Below are 18,453 nucleotides of genomic sequence, written 5' to 3' on the forward strand. Positions count from 1 at the left end.
ACGAGGGAGCCTGAAAGTGTAGAGACCATGGGGACCTGGCGTAGCTCAGAATTCAGGATGGGCTACTTTTCTGGGAAGGTGCTATAAAACAAATCTGTGTGTGCACCAAGGAGTGAAGGCTTTGAAGACTTTGGGATAGGCAGAGGAGCAGGCAGAGACAGCTAATGGGATGCTCACAGAATTTCCATAACTCTAAAAACAGGCTTTTTTGGCAAAGATAAAATCCACTGACTTGTAGACAGTCAGCATCATTTAAGGTATTTATGACTTCAGTAATAGTTTTTCAATAGTAGTCTTCAGGAGTTTCTTCAGAATCATATACATTAAGGATACTTTTAATTCTCATGTACAATCCAACGATATACAAATAAACTTTTCATTCAGTCCTCTATAAGTCCTCTACAAACCCCGCCCCTCCCCTTTTTTTTTACGATAAACGATAGTTTCTTCAGACTCAGAGTGTGAATTGTTTGTTGGAAACACCAGATAAGCTTTATGACAAAGGATGCAACGTTACTTTTCTTAACATTTGTGCAACTGTTTAAATCAAGAGTCATCAGAGTTGTGCAAGGCTACGCCAAGGGCCATCCTTGGCCAGAGCACCTGATAGAAATACCTGTTGGCAATGTGTACATACATTTTCACCTTTTCCATCCCATACATTTCCATCGTCTGTCATGAAACTGCACTGCAGGACTCACACTAAGCAATATATTCTAGGGGCTTATTGATTTTTGCCAGCTAACCTTCTACTGGCAATGAAGGAAATTGAGTGAATTATCATATCTTTACATTCAACAACATATGTGTTTTTCTTTAATTGCATGTTATTTTACCCTTTTCGTCAATTTTGCCCTAGAAGCACAAGGCATGAACTAAGTTCCAGTCTGGACAGAGCTATGCTTCTAATTTTGGTTCTATCACTGACTCACATACAAAGTAGACGTGAAAGTGTTTTCCTCCTTCAGCAGGTGCTAGCAGGTGGAGCTATGCAGGACTACATTGTGGTCAGCTTCTACTTGAGTAAATGGGAAGGAGAGCACAAACATTAAAATCTGCCCACAGACATGCCAAAAGATGCTCCCACCATCACTGCAGCCTTTGACAATCAGAGCTACAAAAAACCTGGCCCATGGTGATTTGGCCTTTCATGGAGAGAGAGTAAAGGGTCAGAAAGGTGCAATTTAACTCAATCTTTTTTATACCATATAGGTGCATATAAACAAATGGTTATAAGCAGCATCTTTCTGTTTGTATTCTTGTATAACAGGTCTGTAGCCGTATTGTAAAGTCTCTAAGAGGCCTCCATTAGCCTGATTACACCAGAGAGCTGCAGGGACTCAGTGGAGAGTCTCATGCACCCAAGGCTGGCACCAGGGCTCTGTGCTCAGGGACAAGGAAACAGCATCTCTGAAACACACATCCTGTTTCTCTATGCCTTTATCAGTGTTCGTAATGCACACTCCTCCTGTGTTTTCTCGTGCTGCCTGTGGGCACATCTGCAGACAGGGCAGCACTCGTGAAAGCTGACTGGCAAGGCTGCGTTCCTGCTGCCAGACATCTAGTGAATTGCTTTTCAGAGCTCCCTTGGCTAAGCTAATCTAACTCAGATAGTTAGAAGTAATTTCTGGAGATTCTTGAGCAAAGATGGAGCAGGCTAGTGTTTCCTCTGGAGCAAAAAGTCACTTGCTGACTTGCGGATCTCCATTTGTGCCTGGATTCACATATTGCTTTGAGCTGAAGGGCTTGTTGTAATGTAGGAGTTACAGGCTACAACCCTGCAGTGTCTTATGTGCATGTTTGTTGGAAGAAGGGTTCGCCGGAGTCAAGAAGACGCTCAATATGAGTTATGCATCTTGCTCAACTTTATTAGTTGCTAACACTACTTATATAGAACCGATACACATGCATATTCGTAAAGCAGAAATATAATTGGTTAGCAGTCTCTAAACGCGTGCGGTTCTCACACCCCTAATTATCATGACTAAAATAAGCATTCTATCCATGTAGCTAATTGTGTTGCTGTGCTTCAGCCTTGTAGTTTGTTACTCCCTATTTTCCCATACCGCTCCCTATCTTTCTTGGCCCTGCACCTGCTTTCCCAGCAGCTGTAGCTTGCTACAGCCACGGCCTGTTGGCACAACATAATTACTTGGTCTCAGGACTCAAGAATAGCTCAAGGCTACCTTTCTTGTTAACTTCAGCACAGCAACTTCAGCACAATTCTGATTACAGGCCTATTCTAATACCAGGCCTGGATTGTGCAGATCTTCAGAGATTCTAAGGCCACGCTTCTGCAGCCATTCTTCTACACATGTTTACTCTTGAGTGTGTGATGACAGCCTGAATCCCCACCCTCTTACGTCTTGACACCATTGAGCACATGGTGACTAAAGGAAATGATTGGTGCATATCCATTTTATCAACTAGTTTCTCCTTCAGTCCTCTTAATTTTTTCTGAGGCGAGCGGCTGCAGAGCCGGCAGGGTCGGCAGCGGAGCACACCAGTGCATTGCACAGCGGGTTTCCCGCACTGAGGGAACCTCGGAGGAGCCGAGAGCTGCCAGGAGCCCACAGCTGACGCTACAGCAGCTGATGGAACCTGTGCGTGGCCAGGAGCAATGGCAGCCGAGCGTCCCCCACCCACACAAGAAGCCCTGGGGAGCACCAGCGACCAGCAGCGCGGGCAGCAGGGCGGGCAGACGGGCCTGGCACGGCAGCTGGTGCGGGAGGGGCGCCGGAGCTCTGCCAGCTCCCCCGGGGAGCAGCGGTGTCCCCCCGGCAGAAGGCCGCGGCCTCTCCGAGCTCTGCGCCCAGCGGGCCCGAGGCAGCTGCCCCGGCTGGGCTCTGGTGGGAACACGCAGCCACCCCGGTGCCGGGCTGCCGGCCGTGCCCTGCTCCGTGCCAGGCCCGGGCGGCTCGGGGCAGCGCCGGGGCGGGGAACTGCTCCGCCTCGGGACAGAGCTCCGGGGGCGGTGGGTGGGCTGGGGGGGGCGCGGGGCGGGGGTTCCCCATCCTCTCTCTGCCCGACAGACCTGTTGTTTGTGCACAGAGAAAGACTTGTGGGTGAGGTGATGGTTGGAGGCCCTTGGGCACAGCGATCATGAAATTGATAGAGTTTTAGGTTCTCAGAGAAGTAAGGAGGGGGGATCAGCAGAACTGCTACCTTGGACTTCTGGAGGGCAGACTTTGGCCTGTTTAGGAGCCTGGTTGAGAGGGTCCCTTGGGGGGCAGCCCTGAAGGGCCAAGGAGCCCAGGAAGACTGGGCGTGCTTCAAGAAGGAAACCCTAAAGGCACAGAGGCAGGCTGTCCCCATGTGCTGAAAGAGGAGCCAGCGGGGCAGAAGACCGGCCCAGCTGAACAGGGAGCTTTGCCTGGCACTCAGGGAAAAAAGGAGAGGTTTTTGACCTCTGGAGGAAGGGGCAAGCCACTCAGGAGGACTATAAGGATGTTGTGAGGTGTCGTACAAGGTACAAGGTATCGTGGCAGATAGTGTGGCCAGCAAGACAAGGGCATTGATTGTGCCCCTGTACTCAGCACTGTGGAGGCTGCACCTCAAATGCTGGGTTCACTTGTGGGTCCCTCACTACAAGAGGACCAATGTGATGCTGGACCGTGTCCAGAGAAAGGCAGCAAAGCTGGTGAAGGGTCTGGAGCACAAGTCTGATGAGAAGCAGCTGAGGGAACTGGGTTTTTTTAGCCTGGAGGAAGGGAGGCTGAGGGGAGACCTTAACACTCTCTACAGCTGCCTGAAAGGGGCTGTAGCAAGGTGGCTGTTGGTCTCTTCTCCCAAGTAACAAGTGACAGGACAAGAGGAAATGGACTCAAGTTGTGCCAGAAGAGGTTTAGTCTGGCTGTTAGGAAATATGTCTTCACTGAAAGGGTTGTCAAGCCCTGGAACAGGCTGCCCAGGGAGGCGGTTGAACCACCATGCCTGGAGGTATTTAAAATATGTGTAGATGTGTTGCTTAGGGACATGATTTAGTGGTGGACTTGGTAGTGCTGGGTCAATGGTTTGACTCAATGGTCTTAAAAGTCTTTTCCAACCTAAACAATTCTATGATCCTATATAAGCATTCCTTTTCTTGACTTTCCATATAGCATCACAGATCAGGTTTGTCTGAGGACAGATCAGGGATGTACAAAGCGCAGGACCTAATTTGCCAAGCTGTTTTTCAAAGTTTTTAAAAATGTCTAAATTTCATGTGCTTTCCTTTCCAGGCACATTCAAAGTGGTTTGCAGGACTTTTGATCACTTTGTTGGTGGAATGAAACATCTCTATGAGGTCAGTAGCTGCCGTAACACCACCCGAGCCCAGCAGCAGCACGGAGCCATGAGGATCTATTACGTCGCTGCGGAGGAGGTGGAGTGGGACTATGCATCAAATAAGAGCTTGGCACCAAAGATTTACAATGTCAGCAGCAATGAAGAAAGGTACCCAAAGCAAAAAACTGTTTGTGGGCATGAAGCATACTTATAATGGAGGGGAAACTGGAGCATCCTTCCATGAAGCCAGTCTGGTACTTCTTAGGAGGCACTTTCTAACAACAACAACAAAAAAGTGTTTACAAAGCGACAGCCTCTCAGACTAAAGTAGCTCATAGGCATCATTTTGGAATGTTTTCATCTCAGAGTGTACTGTAATGCTGTTGAACCCAAGAAGCCTTCCAAGTCCCTAAATACATGTGTGGCTTCCAGCCCTGGCTCAACCCTACAATGATGTCCTCCAACCCCCTCTTCTTCCTTCCTCACTCTCCCCAGTCACCCCATCCCAGTGTTGTGGTTTTCCTAGAGAAGAAACCTATGTACCTGTCCCAGACGTGAGCCCCTGCAAGCAGTGCAGGTGTGCTAGGGAGGTGCTGAGCCTGCTTCACTGCAATGCAGTAGCCCCTGGCTCCCCTAGAAAAGTCAGAACATAGTAACCACTGCAAGTGAATCACATCTATGTTGCGCTGTGCTAAGAAGTAAAAAGCATGTGCAAAAGATACACGTTCCAGATCATATTGGGTAAGGAGGTCTCGGAGACCCCTTTGGTGGAAACAAAAAGGATCAAGGAACATATTTTAAAAATAAACTTTAGAAAAGTGGCTGGGAAACTGCACCCTGTAAAGGGGAAGAGTATGGTGGAGTCAGTAGATAATATACCTGAAGAGTCACAAGTGGTGAAGCATGTTTAAAGAAAATACTAACTCCAGTATTGTCAAAGGCTTCTGTTGCACACACAGTATATTATTACAGTAAGCAGTATTCCTGGGGCAATTTTTTGCTTTTATTTAGTATGTTGTCAGCCAGCCTTGCGGTTTCCCTGCCAAGGGCACCTTGGGAATGAACTGCCAGAAGACTGAGCTGCTCTCAGAAGAGGGTGAACACTCTCCTATGTAGCTGGTGGTGAGTGTCCTCTGCTGGCGAGTCAATCCTCCGGGTTCCCACAGGAGTAGCAACAAATTGTGGGTGACTGCACAAACCTGGAGGGCACAAAAAAGCATCCTGTGCCAGATGCAGAAGTGACAATCAATTTCTCTCTTTATCTTCACTAGGGGAGAACATCCAGCCCTGCGCAGTACATAGCAGCAGGAGGACAGGGTAAAGCAGGCCCCTCTTATCTCAGATGATGGCATTTCCTTTCACAGGGCTAGGCTTTGGTTATCATCTTCCTGTGGCTAATAACCAAGATAGGGAAGCAGCCATCACGGTAAGAGGATTCAGGTTTACAGAGAAAGGCAGTATTTTTTATGGGAGTGGAGGATGCAGCTGGCGAGAGTGGTCAAACCATCAAATCCACTCATAGCTTGAACTTCACCTGTGCTCTGACAGGTCTGGTGAAGGATTTGTGTTCCCAAAGGTTTGTGGTGAGTGCAACATATCCTCAACTTTACCTCTTTGAAGAAGGTGTTCATTTAGTGAGGATTATCACGTTTATTGCTGGTTTAAATCTCTTGCAGCATCCAGGTCTTCACATGAACCAGCACATCAGACCAAGACATATATTCTTATTACATCTATTGTGAATAACAAAACAGTTACTAGCCTTTAGACCTATAAAGTTTAGTGCTTTTAATTTTTTCCCTTTTATTTTGCAGCTACGGGCACGTTTTCCTGAGCCAAGCAGAAGATCTGATTGGTTCAAAATACAAGAAGGTGGTTTACAGGGAGTACACAAATGGCAACTTCACGCAGCGCAAAGTGAGGGCAGAGGAGGAGGAGCACCTGGAAATCCTGGGCAAGTAGCTCTCAGCTCACAGATTAAGCTTGATAAGTGAGAGGATTGCTTTCCAAGAACTAAGTTTTTCCAGCTTTGTTAACATGGAAAACAAGGAATATGAATTCCAGGTTATCAGTGATTTTACAACCAATTTGTATAATTTCTGAGTGTAAAGATTTTTTCCAAGTTAGAGAATTCATTCTCAAACATGTATAAGGAATTTCCAAAGAGTACTATCAGAAAGGATGCCAAAAGGGCAATTCCAGGATTCACCTTAAATTCAGAGCATGCAATGTGCAGGAGACTCTTGTGGGCAGATTAAGTCAATATTAAGGGCTGGATTTGTGTCTGAAACTGGGCAAGACAAAATTTTATGCGTGTCATAAAATAACCATCAGCTTATGTTTTTTTTTATGGGGTGAGAAGCAGGCAACAACTGGTCATAAAGTAGCCACCACTCTCTAGGAATATATTTGTCATTTCCTTTTTTGCAGTACAAAAGTAAAAAAAAATAGTTAAGAAATAGAATTTTCAAAGATGCAAAAATCATCCACAAGAGGTTTCCCTAAAACCAAGCTGTCCAAGACCTGTCTCCGGAGAGAACAATTATTGACTGAAAAGAAAAAAGATTATTTATATATATATGGAACTTTTTCATCAGCCCAGATAACAAACCAATTTTGATTGCTTTGCTGGAAGAACAATAAAAGCCCAAGGGTTTTGAGAAAGACCTTGGCTCCTCTCTTAGGCCAAGCTATTGAGAGTCTGTTAAATTCAGAAAAGCAGCATTAATCACCAGCATCTTCCATTTTAATTTAGGGCCATTACTCCATGCTGAGGTTGGTGACTCTGTACTGATCGTATTTAAGAACAAAGCCAGCAGGCCTTATTCCATAAGCGCACACGGTATAGAAGAAGTGGGTTGTGAAGAACAACCTGAGACACCACTTACTCTCCCCGGTAAGGCTCTTTGGTTTTTGTTTTTGTGGTTTTTTTTCTTGAGCTACAAAGGCTGTATATAAAAGCATATTAACATATGAATGATAATCCCTTTGTCGAGTTTACACATACCTGTATGTTCTTACTGGCATAATAAGCTCAATGTTTATTCAGATACAATTCTGTGTTGTTATACAAGTAGGTTCTTGAACAAGTGAGCATGTTTGGGCAGAGAATGAGCCTTTGTTCCTATCAGGCATAGAAAGAGGAATGTAGTATCACTGGACAATCTCCAAAAAAGGCCGAAGCAGGTCCCTAACCATGGCGAGGGAAGTGTAAGCCAGCACTGCATTTGGCTCCAGACTGAAACTCTCACAATGTTTTAAAAACTGAGAAACTCAGTGGTAGAGTTGCAGTTGGCAATATTAACTCTGACTCTCTTTCAATCTACACAGAACTGGCATTTGCATTCAGAGCCGATGCATTAAATGCAAAAGGTAGATGTCGTGTGAATTAAAAGTCTTTGGAAAAGTTTACCCAGTATGCCTCAGTTTCCAGTAAGGAAAACAGTGGAAAATAGTTCTCAAAGCACTGAAATTTTTCATATAGAAAAATACCTGTCAAAATGTTTGTACTTCAATTTTTATGTTGGGTTTTATATTTTAGTAGGAAGTCAGACTCAAATCCTGGCATTATAGTAAATATAAAACGTACATGCCTTTCTTTTCCACCACCCATGCAACTTTTTTCACAGTTTTTGTGAGCTTCAGTGAAAAACTAAATGAAAAGAAAATCTGATGCACTAAATCTTTTTTTTGCAAGAGACATTTGCAAGATGAAATGTTTTTCCTGTAAACAACTCTATCAATACAGTACAATCACACAGAAATTAATGGCCAAATGTGAGCCAGCATCTGCTTTGCTGGAGTTTGACCTGTGATTAATATATGAAAAAAAAAAAAAAAAGAAAGAAAAAAAGAGGTGATTTATATGATTCCCTTGGGGTTTTTTATTTGCTCCATGATGTTGATGCCGTTTTGTTAACAGTTGAGGTGTAGCACTGGAAACACTACTGTCATGTCTCCTGTGTCCACATGGGAGCAGGCTTGGAATGAGTTAGACAAGGAAAGGTTTCTGCGTTTGACAGTAAGACAAAGGCAAGTACTCTTCAGCAAGATCTAAGGACAAACTTTTCCTTAGGATTTTGGAAGCAGCAGTTAACACAGAACAGGAGTCTTTCAAATCAAGCATAATTCTGGGACACTTTAGTCCCCATCACCATCATCTAGAAATCCTTGCTGCCTGATCCTGGATCAGGCTGGACTACTCTCCCCAAGCTTCCCAGAGCCCGTCTAGTTCTACTAAATCCTGAACAAGTCATCAATCTGATTTATGTCCTGCTAAATTGTGCTCCTGATAGCACTGCCAGCTCCTGAAGGGACTGTGGGTGGCATGGTAAAGAGATGCAGAGAGCAGATCCATAGAAGCCTAACCCAAAACAGCTCTCAGCTACCACAGCTTTGTCCTCTCCCTGTCCATTCCTCCATTTACCCAGCAGCAAAAAGGGAGAAAATATCCATTTTCCTCTTGTTTATCAGTCTTTTCAGGGCTTATGCTTCATTTGCATTTCAAAGATATGTCTTTGATGCCATTTGAAGTGTCTCAGATTTTAAGTAGAGTGGAGATTTTTCCATCTAAAGCTTCCAAATGTGCTGAAGTGATGAGTAAAAAGCAAGGAAGTGGTGGAGGATCATGGCCAGACTCTCTTCTCACATCACACCCTCTAAAAAGGAGTGATGACGTGAAGGTTAGATACAGGTAGATAACAAACTCTTCCCTAGTGTATGTCTCCATGGCATGAATGCCTCCGAGATTTCTTGTTAGTGTTTTCTGTCGTATTAGTGTAGTATTGTGCCTTGAAAGCCTTTCTGATCTCTGCTAAAGTGTGTAAATCCATGCTGTAATGAACAGAACATGCTTGTCCTGTTGCAATATTACAACGTTCATGAGACTCATCTCATATAGCATGATATTTGAGAGTCACCATTTCTTTTTTTGGAGTTATTGTTATACAATAAAACCCACTATTGCATGATCCAGCAAAATAGTGTAGTGGCTCAGTGACATAAAACTATGCTCGGTCACTTCACAACCATTTTAAGATTGAAAACTCTCCTTTGCTCTGATGCCAGCTGCTGTTGGCAGCTGTTGGGTTGTGTCTGTACTAAGAGCACGACCAAGAGTTCTGTGATTTCCTTGTTTTCTCCTGACTTGTAACATGCCCCCAGCTGTTCTTGGCTTTTGTCACCCTGAAAGACTTTTGGGCCAGGGACTGCCTGGCTCAACACTTCTTCACTGCTTAAAAGGGCAAGGTGTTGACCACATCTTGGTCTCCTACCTTCCCCTGAAATACTAACAAAAAAACCCCCCAAAACAACAAAGCAGGGAAACACAGCATAGACAGTTAATCTGAACATAGATGTGTTTGTGTTCAGTGCAGAGAACTGACCCTCACCCAAATAGATAATTTCTCCATCAGATTGTTCTGGTTTTTTAAATCAGAGGTCAGGGAATCTCTGCTCAGGGAGGACATGGCAGAGGTGATAGCTTTTGGGATGGGCAGGGGTCCTCTGGTAGTTGCTGAGAGAAGTGGCTTAGTGGAAGATGAAAGGACCCTCCTGTTGCTCCCAGTCCGCAGGCTGGTATGTACTCAGCTCTCCTCTCCTGGCCCAGAGCTGATCCACTGCTGCAGCACTGTGCAAAATCCCAGTGGCAACTGCCTCATCTTTGTGCCCTTTTCAGCTGAGAAAGTCCAAGAAACATTTTCTGGAGCTTGACTCCCAGCATCTTCAACTGACCTTAAACATCAGCATCCAAGATCATTGATCTGCTACAAGTTTTGCCCAAAGAGAAAGATGAAGAGTCCTGTCTCCAAACTTCCATCTGTGGGATGCCGCTCTTGGTAAAATTGTTCTCTCTGTTTCAGGGGAAATAAACACCTACAGATGGAATGTCCCAGAACGATCCGGCCCTGGTAAAACAGATCCAAACTGTATCACTTGGGTTTATTATTCAACAGTGAATTTTGTAAAGGTAACCAAGAAATGGTCATTAAAGATTGCATTGCTTTGGCTAAAGCATCCTGCCTTGCATAATGTTTCTGAAAGGATCCTCCTTCACATTTGTGTGAGGATCACAAGTTAGGGGAACAATTTATAGATGCTTTGTCTTCTTTGATTACGGTTGCACATGCCTGGGTAACTTAATCTACTGAAATCCCTAGGGATACATCATAGTAATGTGATTCCCTCCATAAAGAATAGTTGAAGGGGTTTTGAGTGAAGGCAAAACATTGCTTTGGTACATTAACATAGGTGCTTGTAGTGAAAAAGAAAGATATCTCTAATCAGACAGTAATTTTTTTTCTCATCTGATAGGAAAATAGAATTTCATCTTTATTTAATCTGTAGTTAATTTGTATCTATTTCATAACTGAGTGAAGTGAAAATTTGTAACACATATTTTTTTTATTTCAGGACACGTACAGTGGTCTGATTGGGCCTCTTGTAGTTTGCAGAAAAGGAATTCTAGATGAGAGAGGCCTAAGGAAAGACATTGATCGTGAATTTACTCTTCTGTTTATGGTGTTCGATGAAAATGAATCCTGGTACTTGAAAGAAAATATTGAAACATACCTTCATAAGAATCCTGATGATTTTAATTTCACTGAGAACTTCGTAGAAGGCAACTGCATGCATGGTATGTAGGACTCAAGTGACAGCAGCCAAGGGGATGGTAGTTTATTTTTCAAAGCCCTTTTAGGAAGACATTGGACTCAGCCTACAATTACCCAACCGTGTGACAGCTTCATAAACTGCAACTCTGGAAACAAAAAGATTTCATGACACCCAGCCAAGATACATATTTTTCTAACTAGATCATTTAATCTTTTACTCTTGGGAAGAGGCTGCCCTGCCAGAATTCCCTTGTCATTTGTGAGCTGCGTTCCTTGCAGGTTTGTTCTGTAGGAGCGTTAAGGATGTTATTTCAAAACTGTGGCTGTAGTAGCAACCAGCCCAGGAGCCAAACAGAAAAGACTGGATAGGAGCAGGAACAGCCCTGGTAAAGCAAACATCTCTTTCTACAGATGGTACCCATTTTAGGCAACTCTATTCCCTCTTTTTCCATGCAGCTTCTCGACATTCAAGAGTTTGATCTCAACCAGTAAAAAACCTACCTGATGCTTTTTTAAGACAGAAAAAAGTGCTGCTATTCACTTACGTGATTTGAAGACTGAAACAAAAATGGGACAGTCTCCCTGCAATGGCAGTGGTCGCTATGGAGAGCCCTTGCCCTGGCCACACATGCCTGTCCCCTTTCTGCCTGGGCACCCCCTTCTCCCCAGAGAGACAAGGTGCCTGAAGTAGAAGTTATCATCACCCATACCATTTCCAGTTATCAATTAGTCCTATTTTGTCATTCTTCCAGCTATCAACGGGAAGATTTATAACAGTCTCCTGGGCCTAACAATGAATGAAGGTGATAGGACAAACTGGTATTTGATAGGAATGGGCAATGAAGTGGACATACATACAGTTCACTTCCATGCGCAGACCTTCATCTTCAAGGTTGGTAAAATTAGTGAAAGTAAAACCTTTGTTGTGTGATGAAAAATTTCTGCAAAGTAGTCTGGGTTCTATCCTGGTTTTTCAGCTTGGGCTTGGAGCTCTGGACTGATGCTGGGGTCAGTGGGAGTTTTGCATATGAAGGAAATACAGAATGAGATTCTTGCAAAGCTTCTGTTGTTCTGAGCCTGTTATGAACGTGAACAAATGTCACTATTAGGGGATATGGTTAGGTGGGTTAAAGTACATGTTTACCCTGGGGTATAAGGGAAGATACAGGGAGGAAATCAGAGAGAGTTATGTCTGCTTAGAGTATGCTTTTATGTTGTGACAGCTTGCTACTGGCAGGACTGTTTAAAAAATCTGTCTTTCAAAGAAACACCTGTGCTTAACCAGCACTTGAAGTCCTCAGGAGGGGTCTTCTGTTGTTAATTAATTAGTTGATTAAATGACGGGTGCCCACAGACTTTAGTTTCCTTGGATGAGGCTCACTAGAAATGTGTAACAAGAAGCATTTGATCTGCCTTGAGGAGCTGAAAGTCTAACTGGAATATTTCAGTGCCTGTAGGGGGGTATTTGAGGCACAACCCTCATGATGCTGGTTTTGTCTTGCCACAGACAGATAAGGACCACAGAGGAGACGTATATGACCTTTTTCCTGGGACTTTCCAGACAGTTGAACTGGTAGCAGAAAACCCTGGAACATGGCTTCTGCATTGCCACGTAGCTGATCATATCCATGCTGGCATGGAGACAACCTACACCATCAATAAATCAGGTGCAGTATCAGAAACACGTCTGAGGCCTCCGAGGTGTTATCACAGCAGAGCGGATGGAAGGCAGGGAGGAAAGGAAGAGAGCTAACATCACCACTGCACCCTGCATGCCGGTGGGAAGTACCTGTGCATTACTGCCATGGCCAGTTAGCATCATCTAGGGACAGGACAAACACCCCTAGTTATATGGCAAAGTCGGTAATCTTTGCTGTGCTCTGCAACTTAAAAACAGCTGATGTTTGCAAGAGCCCATCTAAGACAGTAGCAGCCTGTGGCCTGTGGACCATTAGTCATCTGCAGGTGGAGCAGAAAACAACTGCAAAGCTATTTTTCTGCCTTGCTGCCACGTGATGTGAGGGAGGGCCTGCAGCCTGGCATGGTGCTGGTTCCACCCTGCAATCACTGCCAGCTGCCAGATCTATTTGAGTTCCTTCCTGCACAGGCAGAGACCAGCTGAGATACAAGAAGCTCCAAAAATTATTGTTCATCCTGTCCAAGATATAGGCGATCCTTTGACTAAGAAAAGTTGGCAAACTTTTTGAGTGGTGCTGGTCCCTTCCACCACTTGTGAGTGAAGCCAAAAATGCTTTGGGAGCCTCTCCACATGACATAATTTCACTAAACATCTGGATCCAGCATCTCCTGCCTGGGTCCCCACTGTGCTTGCTACACTCTTCTACAGGGGTTGCAACGGTGCCAGAAAGCACATCTCTTACCTGTAACCCTGTAGCAGCAGGATGAGAAAAGTAATGCCTAATGTAGCCAAAATACTCCTTCCTTGGATAAGGGGAATTTATTTTTACCACGTATTCATGCAGGCTGTGAAACTTCCAAGGAACAAGCAAATGCATAACTGAATCATAGATTCACAGAATGGTTTGTGTTGGAAGGGAACTCTGAAGATGACATAGTTCCAACACCTCTGCCATGGGCAGGGACACCTTCCACTAGACCAGGTTGCTCAAAGCCTTATCCAACCGGGCCTTGAACACTTCCAGGGATGGGTTGTAAACTTTCTCTGGGCAACCTGCTCCACTTCTCAGCACCCTCACAGTAAATAATTTCTTCCCAATATCTAATCTAGATCTACCCTTTTTCAGTTTAAAACTGTTGCCCCCTGTCCCATTACTACAGTGGGCAGTGAAGTAACAGAGATGCCTATAGAGAAGGGGGATGTTGCCCACAGAACAGTAGCTGTGCTGATCTAATCGAGATTTCTGTTTAGATCAACAAGGTAGAAATAATCAAATAAAATCAACACTACTTTTGCAGAAGAGAAAAAAGTATTTATTAAGGCTTTCAACTTCATTATGCTGTTTCTCTCTCTGCAGAGTGGGAAGCTCCTTCAGAAGGAGAACTCACAACTGGAGCATATGATACAAGTACTGCAAAAAACAGAACCACTGCAAAGGGTAAGGATTTTTTAAAATGTCATTTAAAAATCTCGATGCATGCATAGATTTCTCATGAACTACTTATCTTTTAACAGATTACGACAGCAAATGGGGCAATTTTTGGGGCAAACCTCTGAGTCCTGGAGAAGCCAGCCTGATACTTGCAGCCTTTTTTTTCATTGGACTTGTTCTTCTATCAACAGTATTAATTGTCTTCTGCCTCATCACTCGCCAAGGAAACAGGATCCGTTACATGGCGCTGCATGACAAAAGTGCATTTCTTACAGATCCCCTGTAAATCTTCGCTTTTAGCATCATGTACAGAGCTGCACTGGATTTCATGACATGCTGCTAATAAAACTGGAACAAGATATATGCTGATAGTCCTACCCCATAGCCAGAGCTCACAAGAGTGAATATGAGCTCTAAGGTTCGTCTCCAAGAGTCACATACCACCCATCACCATTTCCACTTCTCTGGAGTTCAGTTGAGCTTTACCCAAGATCAAATTTGGCAGCCAAGCAGAGCAGCACACCTCATGGCATCCACACTGGCTGCACAGGATATCCATGGAGTGAGGAGCGGGCAGCGCGGCATCCATGTGCTCTGGGCAGAAACACGGGACTCACGCTAGGGAATAAATACGACCAGGGACTTTTAAAGCATGCTGGCTTCTGAAGGAACAGGTGTTAATCTGGAAGTCCTCACGGTTTCCCAAAGTCAGGCTCAATGAATTCACCAATATTTAAACGATTCTCCTTTTTTTTTTGCCCTGTTAAAGGAGGAAACTGTGCACCGGGGACAGATTTTTAAAGGCATTTAGGGACCTACCAGTATATTTTAGCACCTGATGGACTTCAGCAGTCCCCTGATGTTAGTTTCTAAAAGCTTTTGTTAATCCCTTTAAAAATCTAGCCCTGAGCACCCTCTTAGAACATTAGTTAACTTTGTAATTGCTGTTCCTTGTGGTCCTGATTCTTTGCACTGAGTAGCACCTCACTCCCTACCTGTAATGAAGCCACCAGGAGGCTGATCTTCGTGCTCTGCGAGGAAGACAGGCAGAATCAGGCCACGTTTATTGATACTTGAATGTTTCTAGCTCATTTTTAATTAGATAGCACTCATTCTTGCCTGCTCACATCAGCTACAGCTCTGGCAGAGGAACTCCAGAACAAACACATCTGTGAGACTATTTATCCAAATTTGGTTTTGAATGTAAATTCAGGTTGCTGGGATTTTATTTTTTTTCCACTTCTGTGTTTGGAATTATGTTCAACTGTAGGAAACTTTACTGCTCATCACTCTTATTGTAGCTTAATAGTGTCCTGGATTGATGTCCGGTTAACCAATATGTTCAAGTTTCTTTGATGTTTCTCAGTTATTTATCAGTTCTTTGTTTTCCCCAGTCATTTAAGAGCCACCACACAAGTGCGGCAGAACTGCAGGACTGAGCCCAAAGAGGAGTTATACCATAGCAATAAACACTTTCAGACTCCTCTAAATCTTCCCTTTGAGCTGACAAAAACAGATACTCTAAGCCCTTTCATCATTCTGGTTTGTAAACCTTAAAATTGTGGTCTTCTGTTCTGTGCAAAAACACTATCTGTCTCTGTGCAGGACATTTGCTCTCTGTATACATACAAAATTAAAGCCTTTCACTTCAACATACACTGTTAATAAAGGAAATTGTTTGGTACTTTCCTTTGAGAGTAGCTAATGTCTTTGACTTTTTAGAAGCGGAATCATAGATAACTTTTGACCATAGAACCTAGCCAGCCAAAGCAATTACAATGATAATAAAAATGTGTTTATTTCTATGAACCTTCTGGAACAGTTCAGTTCATCTGGCATGCTTCTCAGCTGGATGACAGCTGTGAAACAAGAACGAAGCCTCCAAAGGTCCTCAGGGCCTCAGGACATCACCACTGCTTGCCCAGTTGACACAGTCTGCCACAGAGAGCATGAAGCATCACAGCAAGCATCAAGCATTGATTTTATCATTTCCTGCCTGGTTCAGGACACGGTGCTGTGGTCAGCTGTGCCCCGACACCTGTATTGAAGGACAGCATCTGTGTTGGCCTGAAGCACTGATGAGAACAGACTAAAGCAACAAAATGAACACAAGAATAAAATGAACAAGTCACCAGGGCAGCCGTGCTGTCCACGGAGTGCTACAGGCTCTCGAGTGTGAAAAGTCTGGATTAGGAGCTTGGGTAGCAGTTGGGAACTGTACAAGTGACAAAAGCTTGGAAGGGGACAAATGCAAAAACAACCTTTAAAAACTTTCTGGAGGAATAAGCAGCTCTGATACCCACACAACGCAAGCTGGCTGAAACTGTTCTAAAAAAACCCAGAAAAGTGGCCAAAGGAACAAAACAGATTTTTTTTTTTTATTTTCTTCTTAAAGAAAATTGTGCTTCAGCAAGGTTTTTGAAGGACTCAATGTATAGATTAGAGGTCTGGATGAACAGAGCCTGCTTACATTTCCATAAGACATTTGAGAAAGTCCTTAGTTAAAGCTTCTTAGGGAAATGAAATCACCATGGGATGAGAGGAAGGGCCCACGGTGGTTAAATAGCTGGTTAAAAGATAGGAAAAAGTAGCCAGGTTTCATGTTGAAAGTCACTCATGGTGTGCTGCAAGGACCCCTGCTCTTCACTGTTTTCTGTAAGTGGTGTGAAAAAGGGTGACCAAGTTGAGTGACAATCGTAAGTACGTGTATCATGAAAAACTGGTGAAAAATAAAAGAGAAAATTTAGTACTGATACTTTTACAGTAGTACTTGTGGAAAAAAGCAATCCTAGATGTATGTGCTTCATACTGTCTAAGCATCTTGGAAGTGGGATCTTATTTGTAATATTTTAACGACAACATTATCTCCAGTGCTTTTTAGTGGGCAGAAAGGCAACAGAATATTAGGAATCAGTAGGAATTAAGAACAGAGCAAACCAGAAAACAGCTTCATACCATTACGTAAATGTCTGGGGCACCTGCATCTCGAATGTGGCATGAGTCACATCCCCTGGTGCCATGCAGGAGAGGACGCAGCAGCAGCAGAACAGCACAGAAAGCACAAGAAAGGGAATCGGTGTTGTAGAACAGTTTCCATATGAAGAATGATTTCAGCTTGGAAAAACAGAAAGAACAACTGAAAGCAGGTAGGACAGTGGTTTTATAAAAAGAGAGTTGGGTGGAGAAGGGAGTGATTTGTCCCTTTTGGCAGAAGTAGTATGAGCTAGGGGAGTGCTACATGCAAAGCACAGCACAGGAGTTGGCTCTTTAGGGGGTGGACAGGCACCTGTGTAACTCCTGGTCTGAGGGGGCTGAGGATGCTCCAGGCTTACAGATGTTCAGGAAGCAACTGGAAGAATATAAGGGTGCAAATGAATTAAGGGTTACTAAAGATGAAGGCACCCCACTGACTCCCACAAAAAGTGATTTGGGATATGGCAGTGGTGACCAAACACTTTGGGTGGGGAAAATGCCACTGCACATGGCGCTAGATAGATTAAGGGCTTGGGGTGTCTGTCTGACAGGGTGGGGACGTATGTGCTGAGAGCTGGGACTGCTCAGCCTGGAGAAGAGGTAGCTCAGGGGGATCCTAAGAGTGTGTGCAAACAACATAGTGCAGATGGAGCCAGCCTCGTCTCAGCGGTGCCCCATAAGAGGACCAGAGGCGATGGGTGCAAGCTGCAATACGAGCCTCCATTCCTGGGGGACACCTGAAAGTGCCTGGCACGGCTCAGAGCCCCCTGCTCTGAGCAGGGGTTGCATGACCCCACCTGTGCAAGGATGGCATACAAATTGGTGAAACATTCCATATTTTTTGCCCAGGTGGCCAAGAAGGCAAATAACATCCTGGCTTGTACCAGAAACAGAGTGGCCAGCAGGACAAGGGAAGGGATCGTCCCCCTGTACTGGGCACTGGTGAGGCCACACCTCGAATGCTGGGTTCAGTTCTGGGCCCCTCACTGCAAGAGGGACACTGAGGTGCTGGAGCGTGTCCAGAGATGGGCAACGGGGCTGGGGAAGGGGCTGGAGCACAAGTCTGATGGGGAGCGGCTGCGGGAACTGGGGGTGCTCAGCCTGGAGAGGAGGGGGCTGAGGGGGGACCTTATCGCTCTCTACAGCTGCCTGACAGGAGGCTGTAGGCAGGTGGGGTCGGTCTCTTCGCCCAGGTAACAAGTTACAGGACAAGAGGAAAAGGCCTCAAGCTGTGCCAGGGGAGGTTGGATGGGAGATGAGGAAAAATGTCCGCTCTGAGAGGGTGGTGAAGGATTGGAACGGGCTGCCAGGGAGGTGGCGGAAGCACCAGCCCTGGAAGCGTTTAAGACAACCTCGATGCGGTGCTTAGGGACACGGTTCGGCGGTGGCCTTGGCGGCTCTGGGTGGACGGCTGGCCTCGGCGCTCCTGCGTGCTCCCACGGCCCCACGGCCGCCCCTCGGCCCCAGGCTGAGCCCCCCCCCCCGCCCGCCGGGCGGAGCCGCGCGGGGCCGGGCCGGGCCGGGCCGGGCTG

General features: G+C 45.1%; 1 protein-coding gene across 1 annotated transcript in view; it reads left to right on the plus strand.

The window, feature by feature from the left end:
• Nucleotides 1-15,386, plus strand: part of HEPHL1 (hephaestin like 1) — a 36,623-nt gene extending 21,237 nt beyond the window's left edge. Inside the window, exons 12-20 of the mRNA XM_056328575.1 lie at nt 4,221-4,434; nt 6,081-6,220; nt 7,022-7,162; nt 10,128-10,234; nt 10,678-10,900; nt 11,630-11,769; nt 12,385-12,544; nt 13,874-13,954; nt 14,032-15,386. Coding sequence (XP_056184550.1) covers nt 4,221-4,434; nt 6,081-6,220; nt 7,022-7,162; nt 10,128-10,234; nt 10,678-10,900; nt 11,630-11,769; nt 12,385-12,544; nt 13,874-13,954; nt 14,032-14,234 — 1,409 coding nt within the window. The 3' untranslated portion in view covers nt 14,235-15,386. The remainder of the gene's footprint in view (nt 1-4,220; nt 4,435-6,080; nt 6,221-7,021; nt 7,163-10,127; nt 10,235-10,677; nt 10,901-11,629; nt 11,770-12,384; nt 12,545-13,873; nt 13,955-14,031) is intronic.
• Nucleotides 15,387-18,453: the final 3,067 nt, after the last annotated feature.

This window comes from Falco biarmicus, chromosome 2 (genome assembly GCF_023638135.1).
Source record: "Falco biarmicus isolate bFalBia1 chromosome 2, bFalBia1.pri, whole genome shotgun sequence".
Lineage (NCBI taxonomy): Eukaryota > Metazoa > Chordata > Aves > Falconiformes > Falconidae > Falco > Falco biarmicus.